The 18024-nt window shown below is 36.8% G+C and overlaps 2 protein-coding genes across 2 annotated transcripts in view; one reads left to right on the top strand and one right to left on the bottom strand.

Annotated features, from left to right (window-relative positions):
• The window catches only part of nid2a (nidogen 2a (osteonidogen)), a 56592-nt gene extending 42482 nt beyond the window's left edge, over positions 1-14110 (top strand). Inside the window, 13 exon segments of the mRNA XM_059520036.1 lie at positions 1392-1619; positions 2767-2994; positions 4181-4408; positions 5491-5718; positions 5990-6217; positions 7108-7332; positions 7500-7669; positions 7755-7884; positions 8131-8302; positions 11657-11814; positions 12001-12124; positions 12510-12619; positions 13636-14110. Coding sequence (XP_059376019.1) covers positions 1392-1619; positions 2767-2994; positions 4181-4408; positions 5491-5718; positions 5990-6217; positions 7108-7332; positions 7500-7669; positions 7755-7884; positions 8131-8302; positions 11657-11814; positions 12001-12124; positions 12510-12618 — 2228 coding nt within the window. The 3' untranslated portion in view covers position 12619; positions 13636-14110.
• rtraf (RNA transcription, translation and transport factor) lies at positions 14091-17345 on the bottom strand. The gene is given in 9 exon segments (XM_059520035.1): positions 14091-14706; positions 14865-14913; positions 15109-15177; positions 15278-15327; positions 15330-15365; positions 16151-16231; positions 16638-16737; positions 16842-16966; positions 17199-17345. Coding segments are annotated over 9 exon segments (726 nt in total). The 5' UTR covers positions 17260-17345; the 3' UTR covers positions 14091-14551.
• Positions 17346-18024: the final 679 nt, after the last annotated feature.

Here is an 18024-nt window from a genome sequence, read left to right as displayed (position 1 = left end):
AAATGAATTACTCCGGGATATTGGTTTATTTTAACTCAGAGGGAGTGTCAGCCACATTAAAAAGTTAACAGCTTAAGTCATTTGTGGATTAATGCTTATTGGAGACGCGAACCGTTTCAAACGATTCAGTTCGATTTGGTGAACTGGTTCAAGAAGATCCAGTTACATCGAATGATTGGTTCGCGAACCGGATATCACTAAACTGCAGTGTTTTGAAATCTCACAACAGACCCGGAAGAGAAGACAATGCTGAATAAATTCGTAGTTTTTGCTATTTTTGGACCAAAATATATTTTCGATGCTTCCAAAAAATTCTAACTGACCCTATGATGTCACATGGACTACTCTGATGATGTTTTTCTTACCTTTCTGGACATGGACAGTATACCGTACACACAGTTTGAATGGAGGGACTGAAGATCTTGGACTAAATCTAAAATATCTTAAACTGTGTTCTGAAGATGAACGGAGGTCTCACGGATTTGGAAAGACATGAGGGTGAGTTATTAATGACATAATTTTGATTTTTGGGTGAACTTACCCTTTAAGTTGTATTTACAACACTGTTCCAGAACAGTTCAAACCAAATATTTGGATGTGTGCAACGCATTTTGCAGAGGACAAGGACTGTTTCTTGTGAGAGTAGCCTACAATGCCAGTGTTCCGACAAATAATGCTGACTCACGGTCTGTAAGTACGTTTTCATATTTAAAGGATTTGCCACTAATAATTCAAACGCGAGTTTTGAGCAGTGTAGGGTAGCGCTTGTTGTTTGTCGTTTCTCCGCTCACAAATACAGACATGGTTTAATATATACGCAGCATGTAAAAACACAGTATAAGTCATTATAATCAGTAATTATGTCCCCAATGGATGCAACAAATGCCTTGTTTGTAATGGGTTTTATTGGTTTTGTCTCGTTGTGCCGGGACACATGGCATCACAGTATGGTAAGGGCCGTAATATTTCTGTCACACACTTGAGGTATTCGGCCAATCACAACGCACTGGATAGCTGGCCAATCAGAGCACACCTCGCTTTTCAGAACGATGAGATTTGTAAAAATCGACACGTTTCTGAAAGGCAGGGCATAGAGGAGCAACAATAATGTACAGTATGTGGAAAATAATATATTTTTTAACCTTAAACCACATAAACACATTTCATTACACCAAATACACAAAATAATGTTCTTTTTTTAGCAACATCATATGACCCCTTTAATATTTGGTTATATTTTAGTTAGGGCAGGTTGAATGTCATCAGAGACACCAGAAACATGAATTTTATCAAAACTCTGTAACTTTATTGAAGTAACTTTATGGCTGAAATTTTTGTACTGAGGGGTGTGATGGGAGAATAACACTCTTTTCTATCCCATGTGCATCCAGAGCGTCCCAAGACCCAGTGTGAGCAGCACAGAGACAGTCTTCGTAGCAGAGATGGTGAAGTTCATCTGACAGGAGCCTTCATCCCTCAGTGTGATGAGGAGGGTCAGTACAGGCCCCAGCAGTGCCACGGGTCCACAGGTCACTGCTGGTGTGTGGACAGTAGAGGACAGGAGAGAGCGGGAACCAGAACTCCACCTGGAGCCCCAGCAATAAACTGTGATGAGCCTGGTAAGAAACAGGCTGGCTCAATAGGTCATCTGTCCTATTCTATATAATATTACAGTTTTTAAACAATTTATTTTCGTGGTATATTTTATAGATAGGTAGAAATTGTTTTTTGTTGAAATATATCATTAAATTCTAGATTCTATTTCACCAGTGTTATTTTATAATTTTTTATGTACTTATATATATTTATATTTAAATATTTCTATATAGCATTAATTATATTTTATTCAGTTCAGTGTTAATTTTGGCAGGCATTTTTGATTTAGTCTTAGTCTTAGTTTTATTTAAGACTATCTTAGTCTTAAAATTTATTTAGAGATGCACAATTAGACAAATACAATAAAGATACTAATTAAACTTTTTCCAAATACTGTAGGTTTTACTTAACACATATACATTTATTTAACATCTTTTGTTGGTTAAAATTAATGAAAGATAGGTATTTAATTTAGAATGCTGTCCTTTTAAGACGTAAGGCGTGCATGAAATACGTTTTCACCCACCTGTTCACCTTCACTTAATCCATAGCTGTATTTACGTGAGATACTAAACACACGATAAACATTTGGACTGTTGTGTGTGTATTTGAGCGCTGAGAACTGATCTCGCGCTGTATATGAGAACTGAGGAAGTGGAGCGCGCGTGCGAGAGAGAACACTTCTGTCAGCATGATTTTGCCTATCCCGCCTTCACTAACTTTAAGTTAATCGACAACTAATTGTGACTCCCGGGAGAAACGGGACATCTGGTTACCTTACCCCTACCACTTTGGGTGCTGAGGCCATTGTTTCAGATTGCTAGTTCGTGTTTTCTTAGTCTATCCATCCACTGCGGCTGCCATACTGAGAATAGATATGCGAACGGCCCATTTTGAAAGACAATAGCCTATAGGTTACATAATAGTCCATCTCGTCTAGTTAACGAAAATGCTGCATAAATTTCGTCATAATTTCGTCATCAGGTATTATTTTTAGCTCGTCAACGTCTCATTTTAGTCACAAAAAAATTTCATTATCAAATATTTGTCTTCGTCGTCTTCATTAATGAAATTAACACTGATTCAGTTCAAGTAATTTTAGCAGATTCAGAAAAGTTTCCATTTTAGTTATGAATAACAACACTCTTTTTCTATCCCATGTGCATCCAGAGCGTCCCAAGACCCAGTGTGAGCAGCACAGAGACAGTCTTCGTAGCAGAGATGGTGAAGTTCATCTGACAGGAGCCTTCATCCCTCAGTGTGATGAGGAGGGTCAGTACAGGCCCCAGCAGTGCCACGGGTCCACAGGTCACTGCTGGTGTGTGGACAGTAGAGGACAGGAGAGAGCGGGAACCAGAACTCCACCTGGAGCCCCAGCAATAAACTGTGATGAGCCTGGTAAGAAATATGCCTCCCTCAATAGCTCATCTGTCCTATTTTTAATTTTTAATTAATTAATTGTCATGGGATCTGTTATAGAGCAGTGAGCAGTGTTATTTGAGCAGTGTAGGGTAGAGCTTGTTGTTTGTCATTACTCCGATCACAAATGCAGACATGGTTTTATATTTCATGGCGCAATACGCAATGTAACGCATAAAAACACAGTATAATTCATTATAATCAGTAATTATGTCCCCACTGGATGCAACAAATGCTTCGTTTGTAATGGGTTTTATTGGTTTTGTCTTATCGTGCTGGGACACATGGCATCACAGTATGGTAAGGGGCGTAACATTTCTGTCACACACTTGAGGTATTCGGCCAATCACAACACACTGGATAGCTGGCCAATCAGAGCACACCTCGCTTTTCAGAACGATGAGATTTGTAAAAATTGTTGTGTTTCTGAAAGGCGGTGTATAGAGGAGAAATAATAATGTACAATATGTGGAAAATAATGTTCTTTTTTTCAAAGTCATATGACCCCTTTAATATTTGGTTATATTTAATTAGGGCAGGTTGAATGTCATCAGAAACACCAGAAACATGAATTTTATAAAAAACTCTGTAACTTTATTGAAGTAATTTTATGTGATTTAGACAGAGGCAGGATGCAAAAGCAAAGTGATTTATTTGACAAGGTAGTAATAGCTGTCAGACTAAACAAACAACAAAGGAAGTCCAGAACACAGATGGAGAGTAGAGGCGATCACAAGCTCTGATGGTGGGTGATGCAGGGACTTCAGTGGACAGCCAGTGATGATCCTCGGTGATCCGGTGCTGTTTCCCCAAGTGACGGTGCTCGTGATCCCGGTGCAGAGTACAGGAAGACACGACGAAGAACAGATAGGGAATCCACTATCCAAACATGGCACAGGGAACAGAAGAGAACACAACAGAGAACCACAACGATCTGACAACATGAGACACCAGTTACTGCACTAATATAGACACACACAATAGGTAGCAGGTGGTGCTGCTGATCAGCCGTGATCACAGGAGCCCACAGACACACACCTGCACACTAAACAAGACGAGAGAGAGAAAGCGAATTCATGAACCATGACATTTTATGGCTGAAATTTTTGTACTTAGGGGTGTGATGGAAGAATAACAGACTCTTTTCTATCCCATGTGCATCCAGAGCGTCCCAAGACCCAGTGTGAGCAGCACAGAGACAGTCTTCGTAGCAGAGATGGTGAAGTTCATCTGACAGGAGTCTTCATCCCTCAGTGTGATGAGGAGGGTCAGTACAGGCCCCAGCAGTGCCACGGGTCCACAGGTCACTGCTGGTGTGTGGACAGTAGAGGACAGGAGAGAGCGGGAACCAGAACTCCACCTGGAGCCCCAGCAATAAACTGTGATGAGCCTGGTAAGAAATAATCTACAGCAGAGGTGTCCAAACGTTTTACTATGAACGGCCAAAAGTATATAAAGTATATTTTACATCATATCTATATTATTTTAAAATAGATTTGTTTTATTATTATTATTTATTAAATTAAATGCCAAAAAATGCAATAAAGCATATAAAAGAATAGAAATAAAGATATGCTTCAATAGCATTTTTTCCACCTTCTTGTGGATCAACTTTGGTCTGTTGGCCCTGGTTTGGGCATCTCTGGTCTTCAGGAACTTTTAATTTTGGGGAAATTTATTTTTGTCACAGTCCTCTCTCTCCAAGTAATTTAAATAATATTTATATTATTTCATTATTATTAATTGTCATGGGATCTGTTGCAATTACTGTTTTTCTTTGGAATGGACTACAGTTAAGAAGTTTGGGATGAATCATTTTTTTGAAAGATGTCTTATATGCTTACCAAGGCTGCATTTATTTGGTTAAAAAATACAGTAAAAAACTCATTATTGTGAAATATTATAACAATTTAGGATAACTGTTTAAAAAAATGAAAATGTTATTCACTCATGTGATGGCAAAGCTAAATTTTTTGAATCATTACTCCAGTCTTCAGTGTCACATGATCTTTCAGAAATCATTCTTACATGCTGAGTTTATGCTCAGGAAACATTTCTTATTATTATCAGTGTTGAAAACAATTGTGCTGCTTAATATTTTTGTGGAATCTGGATTGTTTGATGACTAGAAAGTTCAAGAGATATAAGCTAGTTGTCTGGGAAAACAGGTCCTTACCCTGAGTTTGAGGAGGATAGCATAAAAATGTGAAGAGATACACCTTTATTGTAGTAGAAATATTGCATTCCTCTTTGGAAAAATGTAGGGTTTTAGGGAACGTTTAAGTTTTTCAAAACCACCTGTGTTTACATGTGAAATATTAACATCTGCAATATTATAATCAAAACAGATAATAACTTTATTGGAGTTTAGAGTTTGGCAACTCTTAAACTTCACAAACCTTTTCATTTCATGTAAAGAAAGGGTTGTTCAAAGGAGTGTAATAACAATCCCTTGTGTATCTTGTGTGCATCCAGAGCGTCCCAAGACCCAGTGTGAGCAGCACAGAGACAGTCTTCATAGCAGAGATGGTGAAGTTCATCTGACAGGAGTCTTCATCCCTCAGTGTGATGAGGAGGGTCAGTACAGGCCCCAGCAGTGCCACGGGTCCACAGGTCACTGCTGGTGTGTGGACAGTAGAGGACAGGAGAGAGCGGGAACCAGAACTCCACCTGGTGCCCCAGCAATAAACTGTGATGAGCCTGGTAAGAAATAATCTACAGCAGAGGTGTCCAAAGAGTGGAAGCAGTTGCTCTTTTTGTTGGAATATCTCCAAATTCTATATGCTTTAGAAATTGTAGATGTTATTTCAATATAATATATATCATTTTATAATATATATTAAATTGTGACAGGTTTTTATTTGTATATATTTTTAGTTTTCAGTTTTTTTTATTATTTTAGTCTAAGTTAGTTTTTCTACTCAGGGGTGTGATGGGAGAATAACAAACTCTTTTCTATCCCATGTGCATCCAGAGCGTCCCAAGACCCAGTGTGAGCTGCACAGAGACAGTCTTCATAGCAATGATGGTGAAGTTCATCTGACAGGAGCCTTCATCCCTCAGTGTGATGAGGAGGGTCAGTACAGGCCCCAGCAGTGCCACGGGTCCACAGGTCACTGCTGGTGTGTGGACAGTAGAGGACAAGAGAGAGCGGGAACCAGAACTCCACCTGGAGCCCCAGCAATAAACTGTGATGAGCCTGGTAAGAGAACAAAACTTAAAACAATAAGTAAAACAATACAATAACATCTAGACTAATAGATCCATGTACAGTGGAATTTTGGTCTAATAGGATTTCACTGTGGATGGGGCTGCCACTCTAAGCAATCAAACTTACAAATTGTTGGATGTCAGAGGTTCAAGCTTAGATTATTATTTTATATGCTTCTTAAAGGTGCTGTACAGTATGTACCATAAAATAAATATCTGTACCATAATATGTTTGCAGATATTTAAGAAACATGATAAGTTAACATACTTGTTTATCTGAAAATAATGCTGCAGTCAGATATTCTCCTTTGAAAATGTTTTGGTTTTGTGGAACCCGCCCACTGCCAGTTTACCCAATTGTATTTTGGCACCCCGGGTTCCCAGTTGGTCGTAAACACAATGTATTTTATTTAATTTATCGTAAAGTGCACTCGTTCCTGTTTGTGTCATCAATCTGGCAACCTGCGTGTGTGTCAAGTCTCAGGAGGAGGGGCCGGGTGAAAAAAACTCTCTCCAATATTTTAAATTTGGACTGCAATACCTAGTTCAACCACTCGGTGTCAATCCTACATACAGCACCTTTAATTATATAATTAACATTAACAAAGATCATTAAAATATTCAATTATTTATGAATAAGTTTAATTATAAAAATAGTTTAATTATTCAAAATTATTTAAAAATATATTTATTCATCATCATCATCATCATTATAAAATCAATTCAGTATTTAAAATGTTAAAATATCTTTTAAATACTTTTTTCATGCTGGATTAGTCATTAGCAATTTTCATTGTTTACTTGATAAATCTCTTATTGGTTATGGATAAATATCCCCATATTGTGCTGTAATATGATCCTGGTTTTCCCTCTGACACCCAGTGCCTCCCGTCCAGCGTCCAGAGACCGTCTGTGAGCGCTGGAGAGCCAGTCTGTTGGAGCAATATGGAGAGCAGCCGGGTTCCCAACATTATCTACCTCAGTGTGACTCTTCTGGGGAGTTCAATCCAGTTCAGTGCTACGGAGACAGCAGCTACTGCTGGTGTGTGGACCAAAACGGACGGGAAGTACCAGGAACCCGCTCACACGATGCTGTGAAACCTGCCTGTGAGTGTCGCTTGCTGTGAAACCCACAGTTTCCCTAATGAAAAAAAACCACTGGTTAAAGGATTCAATGCCTGGAATTTTTTTATTTTATTTTCAAGTTTACATTCAGAATAAGGGCCAACAGAATGATTTGTTTTTCAAAGCTAAACTGATCTGCTGACTTTTAGGTATACCTACTGTGGCACCTCCCACCATGCACCCTCTGCCACGCCCCGATGTGACCCCGCCTCCAACAGGCACGTTCCTGCTCTATGCCCAGGGCCAACAGATTGGAGTTTTGCCTCTCAATGGCACTCAGATGGACAAGCAGAGATCTTCAGTTCTGCTTGCTCTACATGTGAGGATTGCACACTATTGATTCAAATACTGAAGCCTGCGGCTTTGAGCAAAGTATACTAATTCTCTCCTGTTTACACTCTCAGGGCTCCATAGTGGTCGGCATTGATTACGACTGCAGAGAAAGAAAAGTTTATTGGACGGATCTGGCTGGACGGACAATCAATAGAGCCAGTCTGGAGCCAGGATCAGAACCTGAGATTATCATCAACACAGGTATGTTTCTTCTACAAAACAATATAATATAATATAATAAATTAAAAATTAAATTAAATTTATGCATTTAGCAGACGCTTTTATCCAAAGCGACTTACATTGCATTCAGGCTATCAATTTTTACATATCATGTGTTCCCGGGGAATTGAACCCCCAACCTTATGCTTGATAAAGCAATGCTCTACCAATTGAGCTACAGGAACACTAATAATATAATATAATATAATATAATATAATTTTTTCCAGCTCTGACAAGTCCAGAGGGTCTTGCTATAGATGTCGCCCGTAGGAGACTGTTTTGGGTGGACAGTACATCAGATAAGATCGAAACGGCGAACCTTGATGGAAGTGACAGACGTGTTCTGTTTGACACAGACTTAGTAAATCCCAGAGCCATTATCGTGGACTCCACTACAGGGTATGTGCTTCAAATTGCTTAAAGATATCAGACTGTGAGCCATCTTGCCACCCATCTTATTACCAAAACCAGTACCTGAAATAAAATAGTATTGCATCTTGTGAAGCTTTGATTTGACTAATTACTGATCAAAGCTGGTCAGTATTTGGTCATGTATGTGAGTACTACATTGTGTTGCATTTAATGATAATGTGTATTAGGGCTGCTCGATATTGGGAAAAAATGACATTGCGATATTTTTTTTTTTTTGCGATATATATTGCGATATGAAATCTAATCTAATTTTTTCTTACAAACAAAAATGGGGTGAGCACACTTACATTCTCATTTTAAATTATTTAAACATCAGAGTATTATTTAAATTAGAGTAAATTATTTGTTTGTAACTTTAGGATATGGTTTAAATTGTTAACATATGAACTAACATGAACTTACCACGAGCAATACTTTTGTTACGATATTTATTATTCTTTGTTTATCTTAGTTTATAAAAACACAGCTGTTCATTGTTTGGTAATGTTACTTCACAGTGCATTAACTATGTTAACAAATACTGTACAACTTTTGATTTCAACAATGAAGGCTATAGCCTAAATGTTGAAATTAACAATGTTGTAGAAGTGCAGTTTAGTAATAGTAAATGTTAAATAATGTAGTTAAATAATTTAATAATTAGAACATTATTGTAAAGTGTTACAGATTTTTTTATACACCAATTCAGAAGTCTTGTGAGTTCAGTGTTGGAAAGGTCAGTTGTTTAAACCATTCATTAAATTCAATCGGTTCAAAGGAATCATTAGTTCGCGAATCAGACGTGTACGGCATGCGTTGTGTAATTATCTCTGCAGTTTAGGATATCGCACAAGATTTGACAACACAGAAAACATTTCATCACTGGATAGGTTTTTTTTTCTTTCTTCGACACCATTGTGTCAATTGATTTTGATTAATATGTGCGAGGGAGAGAGAGCAAGACAGCGCTCGTGTTGTTTGAAGACGGTGAAGGTGAGCGTGCGGCCAGGGCTCTCTCGCGCGCTTTCTCTCTCTCGCTCTCTCTCTGCTCGTTCTTATATGCGCCCTATTAAACTGACAGGAACTTTAAAAACACATGCAAATGATAAACTTTCACTCTATGATGGTTAAGCTGTGCAATTAATCCGCGAATCTCATTCGTCAAGGGCCGGGGAGCAGCTGGCCCGTACAGTTAATGAATAACGGATCATCTACGACAGCCTACATCGTACATCCTGCGATGTGACTATCGTGGATTCGTACATCGCGATATCGATGCTTAAACGACACATATTGCAGCCCTAATGTGTATGTGTAGAAGTTGAGTTTCTGATTGTGTACCACAGTATACACAACCTACATTATATTAAATAATATATAATATTATTATAATATTTTATAATCAGTAAATATTTGTGTGTGTATATATATATATATATATATATATATATATATAGAGCTTTTTATATATTGGCAAAATGTATAGAATAAAAACTGCTCATGTAAATTCAGAATCATATTCTATCTTGTATATTTTATCATATTTATTTGTATTTTAAAATAATCCATACTGAATCATTAATTTTTTAAATGTACTAAACTATATGTTTTATTGTAGTATTATTTTTAAAAATTCAGTTGTTTGCTGTTTTTTTTTAATCAAATTCAGCCTTCATGAGCATATTAATAAAATTTATATGAATTATTGTATGTATATATATATATATATTAGAGGTCAGTTTGTGATGTTTATATCCTATTTATATACTGTATAGTTCTATTTTATTTATTTATTTATTTTTATAAATAGAAGCTCTAGAACATCATATGCTATTGTCCTTATTCATTACAGGTCTGAAGTAATGTTCCATGCTTAAGTCTAATGCATCTTAGTTTCTCAAATAGATGCCACCAATTCATCAAATGATGCTTTTTAAAAATATTTGTAAATAACAATAATAATAATAATAAATTATAATAATACTATAGAATTTTTGTTTTTGTTTTTATCTTTTACACATTTTCTGTGTAAAAGATAAAATCACTCACCATTAAAACCATTAAAAGGGGCATCTTTGCTTTATTAATCCTGCAATTGGCACCCTAATTTCCCCTCCATCACAATTCCTTTACATAAACGCTTCAAAACCTAAAATCTGTTATCATTGTGAAGAGTGATTGAGGGGAAGTGAGAAAACAGTTCAGGACAGGCAGAGAAACGAGAGAGCGAGGAGGTTAGGATGTGTATGGGAGGCAGAGAAAATAAATGGCGAGGCTACAAATTGGCCCAGATGTTGGTGTTGCTTCAGTGTCTGGCCTGGCTCTCGGGTCTCAGGGGTGGGCAGTCAACGTGTGGGCCAGCAACTCCACAAACACAGCCATCTGCAACATCTGGAGTAACTGAACTAGGGTGGAGGACAGGAGATATAACACGAACCTCATGGGCCATGAGAATAGCTGCTAATGTGTGTTTGTGTTGGTGCTGCGATTTGCGCTATATGCTAGTTTGTTTTTGCCGTCACGCATAAATGTGTGCATGCATGAGACCATCTGTTCCATTAGTCAAGAATTTTGCGAAACAAATATTTAATTATACAAGCAGTTGTGCAAAACCTCACTGTCAGCTGATTTCCTGCACAGCGGAGTTTGTCTTGTAAACATTTTTACTTCAAATAGCCTGAAATTGTGATTTCATGCTTCTAAATCCTCAGAGAGACAAAAAAATAAAATAATTTATGGTTATAAGTCTTTCGAGTGATTCAGCTTAACCATAGTGAAAGGTGGTTATATTTACCATTTCCTCAGGGACTGAGTTTCATAGGCCACATAGGCCTTGCTTTAAAACATCTTGTTTAAATAAATCCTAAATAGAGCAGAGTACTTTTAAATGTTTCTAGATTTAGGAAAACATGAATTTCAACACTTGCATGAGATTAAAATTTGTGCCATCTTTCCACCCATGTCAAAAGCCTTATATCTCTGTCTAATGCATCAAATATACACTGCTTGGGTTGTTTTTGAATGAAGCATTTTATGCTCATCAAGGCTGATTTATTTGATGAAAAATGTCATGTGACAATAAAATGTGTCTGAATTAATGGCTGCTGAAAATGTAGCCATCATCACAGGAATAAATTAAATTTTAAAATATCTTAAAATATAATAGTTAATATTTGACATTATTACGGTTTTCACTGTATTTTTGATCAAATGTAGTCCTCATGAGCATAACATTCAATTTAAATAAATTATAAAATATTATATTATTTATTTACATTTTATAAGGTTTATTTATATTTTAAAAGAACACATTCTAAATAATTAATATGTCATTTTTCACAGAACACTCTACTGGACTGACTGGAACCGAGAAGCTCCTAAAATCGAGAGCTCCTCTGTGGACGGACAAAACCGAAGAGTCCTGGTACAGAATGGGATTGGACTGCCCAATGCTTTGACCTACGACTCCATCACACGCCAGGTCTGCTGGGCCGATGCAGGTATGTGCTTCACCAGTTTTTTGGAGGGCCTTTATAATGCAAGCTAGTTTTTTGCTTAGACATAGTATGCTTGGTGCACTTTACAGCTTTTTCCGACACTGTATATCTGAATCAGACGAAAGCAGAATAACAGACCGGCACTGAAAAAGCTCACTAATAACCTTTTTTGTTGTTGTTGTTGGACAGGAACCAAGCGCCTGGAGTGTATATCGCCTAATGGGACAGGGAGACGTGTGGTCCACAGTAACCTGATCTACCCCTTCAGCATGGTCGCCTTCACCAATCACTACTATTACACAGACTGGAGGAGGTAAAGCAGCACAGCACATGCATGTACGAAACCATATGAGCACCAGTATCATAACTACCTACCAGATACTGTTGTGTTAATGAATGCTCAAGCTGTATTAAACTTCAATTTCTGTGTCACACTAGACCTTGTGTTCCATTCACATCCATTTATACACTGTACAAAGAATACAAAATCAGCGACATGATTTGCCGCCGAGTAGATAATGTATATTTATACATAAATAGTTTATCGTGTGTTATTAAAATGTTTAAAAACAGAGCCCCAGGAGACTATTTATATTTGTTGTAAGATCCAATTTAGGTTAAATACGACTGTGCCTTTATCAGTTGAATTGCTATTTAAAAACAAGACTTATTTTATATTTTCTTCTGTGGTGTTTCAGAGATGGGGTCATCGCTCTCAATCGAGATAACCAGTCGACAGATGAGCACTTGCCTGATCAGAGGTCTCATGTGTATGGCATTACAGTTGCTCCTCCACACTGTTTATAAGGTACTTTGGCAAAGTATAGAACTCTTTTTAGTCTTAACAGCCAGTGCTGCACACAGAGATCTGATCTCACCATCATCCAGTCTGTCTGGAATGACATGAAGAAACAGAACTAGACTAAATCCAGCAGAACTGTGGCAACATCTCCAAGATGAAATTTCTTCCGAAAACACAATTATACCAATCCAAAACTTTTGAATGGTATATTTAAATACTCCGTATATTTCTCCCTCTTCTTGTGTACTGTATTTTCCGGACTATAAGTCACACTTTTTTTCATAGTTTGGCTGGTCCTGCGACTTATAGTCAGGTGCGACTTAATCAAAATTAATTTGACATGAACCAAGAGAAAACATTTCGTCTACAGCCACGAGAGGGCGCTCTATGCTGCTCAGTGATCCTTTAGTCTACCCCTGAAAACATAGAGCGCCCTCTCGCAGCTGTAGACGGTAATGTTTTCTCTTGGTTCTAAATAAATGCAACGTATAGTCCAGTGCGACTTATATGTGGTTTTTTCCTTGTCATGAAGTATTTTTGGAATGATGCCACTTATACTCCTGTGCGACTTATAGTCCGAAAAATACGGTAATTTAGTAAACCTCTTTATGACTTAAAAAAATACATGAAACCGATTTGAAACAGTCTGTATTTGTATGATACACCTGAAAGCACGTTTACCATGTAGCAAAACATGGGTGTTCTCAATTTTCAAGCAAATAATGGAATATAACATATTTCAGAGATGAGCTGTCAGCTACAGGCACTTAAGAGAAAAGAACAAGGCACCTGCTGCCAAATCACTGTAGTTTTAACAGAGGTGATGAAACACTGGTGTCACACCGGTACTTCAAAGCATGTCAGTTCTTTACTGACCAGAAAACAGTCAAACAAGATCAGAGTAAGTGTTTGTATATCTGGACTAGCATATGAAAGCAGGCAATCTCCTCTGTAGAAAATGAAATGTTGTTGTGTTTGCCCAAACGCGGCTTACTAAGGATTTCCGGCAAATTGTGTTATAGGGAGACGCTAATGACAGAGCCAGCGTTACATGGTGCTATTTTGAGCTGTGGGAATCACGACGGAGACGTGGACTCAGAAGAGAGCCAATCCCAGGACCCGCAAGTCTCGACCAACGTCACCGTCGATGCCAAAGTGCAAATTTACAAACATGAAAGCGTGAAGATTTTCTCAAAATAGTTTTGTAAATTTGTTTTATACCTCATTTTTTTCTTTCTACTGTACTTGTATGTGACTTTTTGTTAAAAAACAAAACTAACTAATTAAAAAAAATACTCACAGAGTTTAGTTGTGTAATTTGTATGTTTTTAAATACTCTTCAAAAGTATTTTTAGGGAAAAGAGGTTAACATTTTTAAGTGGAATTGCTTGGAACATCAAAAGAGGTATTTTACCAACCATCATTTTTTTTTATCTTTTTTTTTTATCTTTTGTAAGATGTGATATTTATAACAATAAAATGTGATTTACAACTTCAGTATGCCTGCTCGCGTTATGTTTCAGATTTTTAAATATTATGGGTTCTGCAGTGATGATTTTCTTAAATTTACAGTATGCACAGTTGGAGGTATAAAGAAGAACAGGTTGAATTTCTTGCTCCAGGGTAAAACAAACCCAGTCATAAAACTTTTCTGCATTGCATTAAGGTTTATAAACCGACAAAAACATATAGTCCAACTTTTTATGGTAACCCATGCAACTTTTCATAAGTGCTTCCACATAAGGCGACAATGAAATTACATTTTATAATAAATCTTCACTTTTTTTTTTGAATGATAAAAAAAAACCCAGTCCAGTTTTTGCATTCCCACAAAAATGTCTGAAATTTAAACAAAATAACTGTGGTGTGGCTAATGAAACAAGCATACTTCACAGAGCATGTCTTGTGGTCTCTGCAGCACGGTCCAGGCAGATGTTTTTATCTGCCCACCTTTCCGAGGCGGTGATCTGTCTTGGGGTCAGCGATGATGGCCTGAACTGCTACGATGGCCTCGTTGATCTTGGTTTGTAACTCTCTGAGCTCCTCGATGTGAAGCAAGCGAAGAACCCTGGCTGCTTCGTTCAGAGATGCGTCTGGAATAGACAAACAAATTCTTTGTGCTTACAATCCTTCAAAAATAAACAACATATTAACTTGAATGCAGAATGTGAACATGATGATGATGCACTTATTGTGAAACATGGAAAAACAATAAGCAAATGTGGAAAACAGTTTGCAAATGCAATCCTACCTCCGGTATCAAATCCTAAAATATGCTTGTCAAGAGCGACTGGTAAACCCTATGAAAGAACAAATAAGTTTGATTTATAATTGGGTTATTAACTTATCACCTAATCGGCATATCTGAAAGCTTTCTGAAAGATCATGTGGCACTGAAGACTGGAAGAATAATGAAACATGAATTAAATTAAATTAAATTACAAAACATTTATTTGAATTTGTAATAATTTCACAATATTACTGTTTAATATTACCTCTTTTGCTTGACAGGCCTTTGCAATGGCATCAGGGGTCAGGCGTTCCTGTATCAGGATTCTAATGGCCTGTAATGACAAAATATTAAAAAAAATAAAAAACCTTTAGTTGAAATGCACTGGATTTAGATTTCTCTCTCATACTATTGGCACATTGAACCGTACTTACTTTAAGCATTAACAAATAGTCGTCATGACGCTGGATTTTGAGTAGATTAGTAGTCCCAAGACACCAGCTTTAAAATCAGGATTGTTACCTAAAGAGAGAAATCACTTCATTTCAGTCCAACACATAATTGTAAACATTATTTCCAATGGAAAACTGTTTTTGAACCAACCAATAAACTGCATTAATTGCTGACGACAAAAAGAAAACCTATGAAAGTCTGAATCCACAATGGATTTTTTAAAAAGCTTAAAAAAAAGAATTAAAGACCCTTTTCCTTGAAATGTAATTTATTTTTATTTTATTTTTTATTTTTTTTATCTCAAACGTTTTTGAGTTTTTTTTTCTTGCTTTTCTGAGAAAACTACAATTTGCGGGCAGAGATATAAACTCACAGCTGCAAGAAAAAATTCAGAATTGTGAGATAAAGTTGCAAATTTCTTAATTAATTAAAAATATTCATAATAATAATTGTGAGATGTTAACTAGGAATAGAATTGCAAGTACTGAAAGTCTGAATTGTGAAATAAATAGTCTCTATTACTTTTTAAAAAATTTAATTAGTGTAAGAAATGTGATTCCATAGAAGCCAACTACTTAGACCAAGATTGTAATAAATAAAAAACAGCAACAACAGCCGAGCCCAATATTTTCTGTTCAGTGAACCCTGTGGGTCATCATTCAGTTGACATCTGGAGTCTTCTTCCAGCTGTGGGTCACTGGCTTGGTTCAGCCCACTCATTGTGGGTTATAGAGAGAGGTAGGTGTGTAATCAGTTCAATCAGACATGGTTGGAAATCCACTTTAATCAGCCTCCTCTGTCTCATAACAACAGGACTGGAGACTGGAAAGATGGTCGGGGGAGGGAATACTCACTGTCCAGATTAATTAACGGGTCTGCAGACTTTTGAACATCACTGGCCTCTGTTACAGGTTTACAGTTTCGATATTTCTCCACTGTGGGAGGAAAAACAGGATAAGCGTTCAATGCAATGCAAACAATGGGTCTCGAGTTGTCAAAATTATTTGGTAGGAAAACTACGAACATCCTGCATTAAGCATTTCTGAGGATAAATTGAATCAACATTGTGCAATCAACTGTGTGGGACAGCTGCAAGAAAGTGTTACATGATGCTGCAAACTTTGCAAATACTGCCATCTAGTGATATGGGATTGAACATAATTGCTAGATCACTTTCGAAGAAAGGTCTCAGCCACAAAAGTACAGAACAGGCATGTTATAATTAGTGATTGATCAATGCATCATCCAGGTTAACAAGGTGCCTGATGTCTAATGCCATTCTGATTTGGTGAGCGAACGAACGAACCACTGGTTATAATCTCAAATAAATAATAATCATACCATTGTCTCCATACTCAAAGCGAACAGCAAGACCCAGCAGCCAGTCAACAGTCTCCTGTCTCTCCTGAGCGCTGACTGGACAGTTCACATCTTGAAGGTACTGCAAACACACATGCATTTACATTTTATGACAAAGGACATGATAAACTTGAGCGATTTGTTTAATCTGTAGACATTAAACATATGAAGATAAATCTGGCTCACCTTTTCAAAATGTTTAGGCCAGTCTGAGCTGGTAATATTCCTGAGATTTCCACGGTCTTCAATTTTGTAGTTTCTGATTTTTTGATCTTCAAGCCAAACTATGAAATTTTTGAATTCAGTTTCATCTGGGTAAAGAGCACATACGATATTGATCATACATTTTTCATATGAATTAAGCCCTACTTTCCATCATCACTTTACAGCAATACAGCACTATAGCATTATAACAGACTAAATGCCCGATGATACAGAATATTTCAGACAGCCAATTCAATCCTCAATTAGTGAGATGCTTACTTATTATTATGGTGAATGCACGTTATCAATTTTGGAAGCATGAGGTGGCAATATTCATACCTTTACAGTCAAATCCAGTTGGGTTGTGATATTCTAAAGCTGTAAGCTTTCTACAAAACATCCCTTTCAACTGCAAAACCTATTAAAAGAAGCTAACAGATGTATTGTTTTGCTTGCAAAGCCAGTCAGTCTGCCACAGCCTGTTACAGCCATAGGTTACAGCCATAGACAGTCAGCAAGGGGATTCCGGAAGTAAAATAATATATGTTCAGTTTTCAAAATAAAGGTCCGTATTTGTGATCGATCAGCATTTGAAGGCTTTGATATTTGATAAAGATTTAATATTTAATCGCTTATCATCATCTACTTCTTTTTTATTATCCCTCTTTCTCTTATTATTATTTAATACGAGGAAACATTTCTCCAAACATGTAATTTTGATATCAGTAAAATACCCTTAACTGAGATTCAGACTCATAACAAGCGTGGTTCTGTTCTGTTGTTTCCACGCATATAAATGGATGTAAAACTGCATTATTTTCTCTTATATTGAATAAGAAATCTTTGTTCTGGTATTAAATGAGAACGTGAAATTAATAGTTGCTAAATAAAACACAACACACAAGTTCAGCCTGGTCTTATGGAGATACTTTTATGCACTGTAAAAATGTATTCATATTTTTATATGATATGATGTTCAGCTCTTGGTTTGAAAAACAGCAGAACGCTCGGTATTTAAATAAACATTTAAATTGTTTATTTCTTATATTTTCAGTGATTTTTATCCACCTTTTCCACAGTTTGTCTTCCCATATTGCCCTTTCTTCCCACAGTGGCCACGAACGTAAAATAACTGTTTATTCTCGTGATGTAAATTGTTGCTTTA

This window comes from Carassius carassius, chromosome 32 (assembly GCF_963082965.1).
Source record: "Carassius carassius chromosome 32, fCarCar2.1, whole genome shotgun sequence".
In the NCBI taxonomy this organism is placed as follows: domain Eukaryota; kingdom Metazoa; phylum Chordata; class Actinopteri; order Cypriniformes; family Cyprinidae; genus Carassius; species Carassius carassius.
This window is presented reverse-complemented; position numbering and strand designations above follow the sequence as displayed.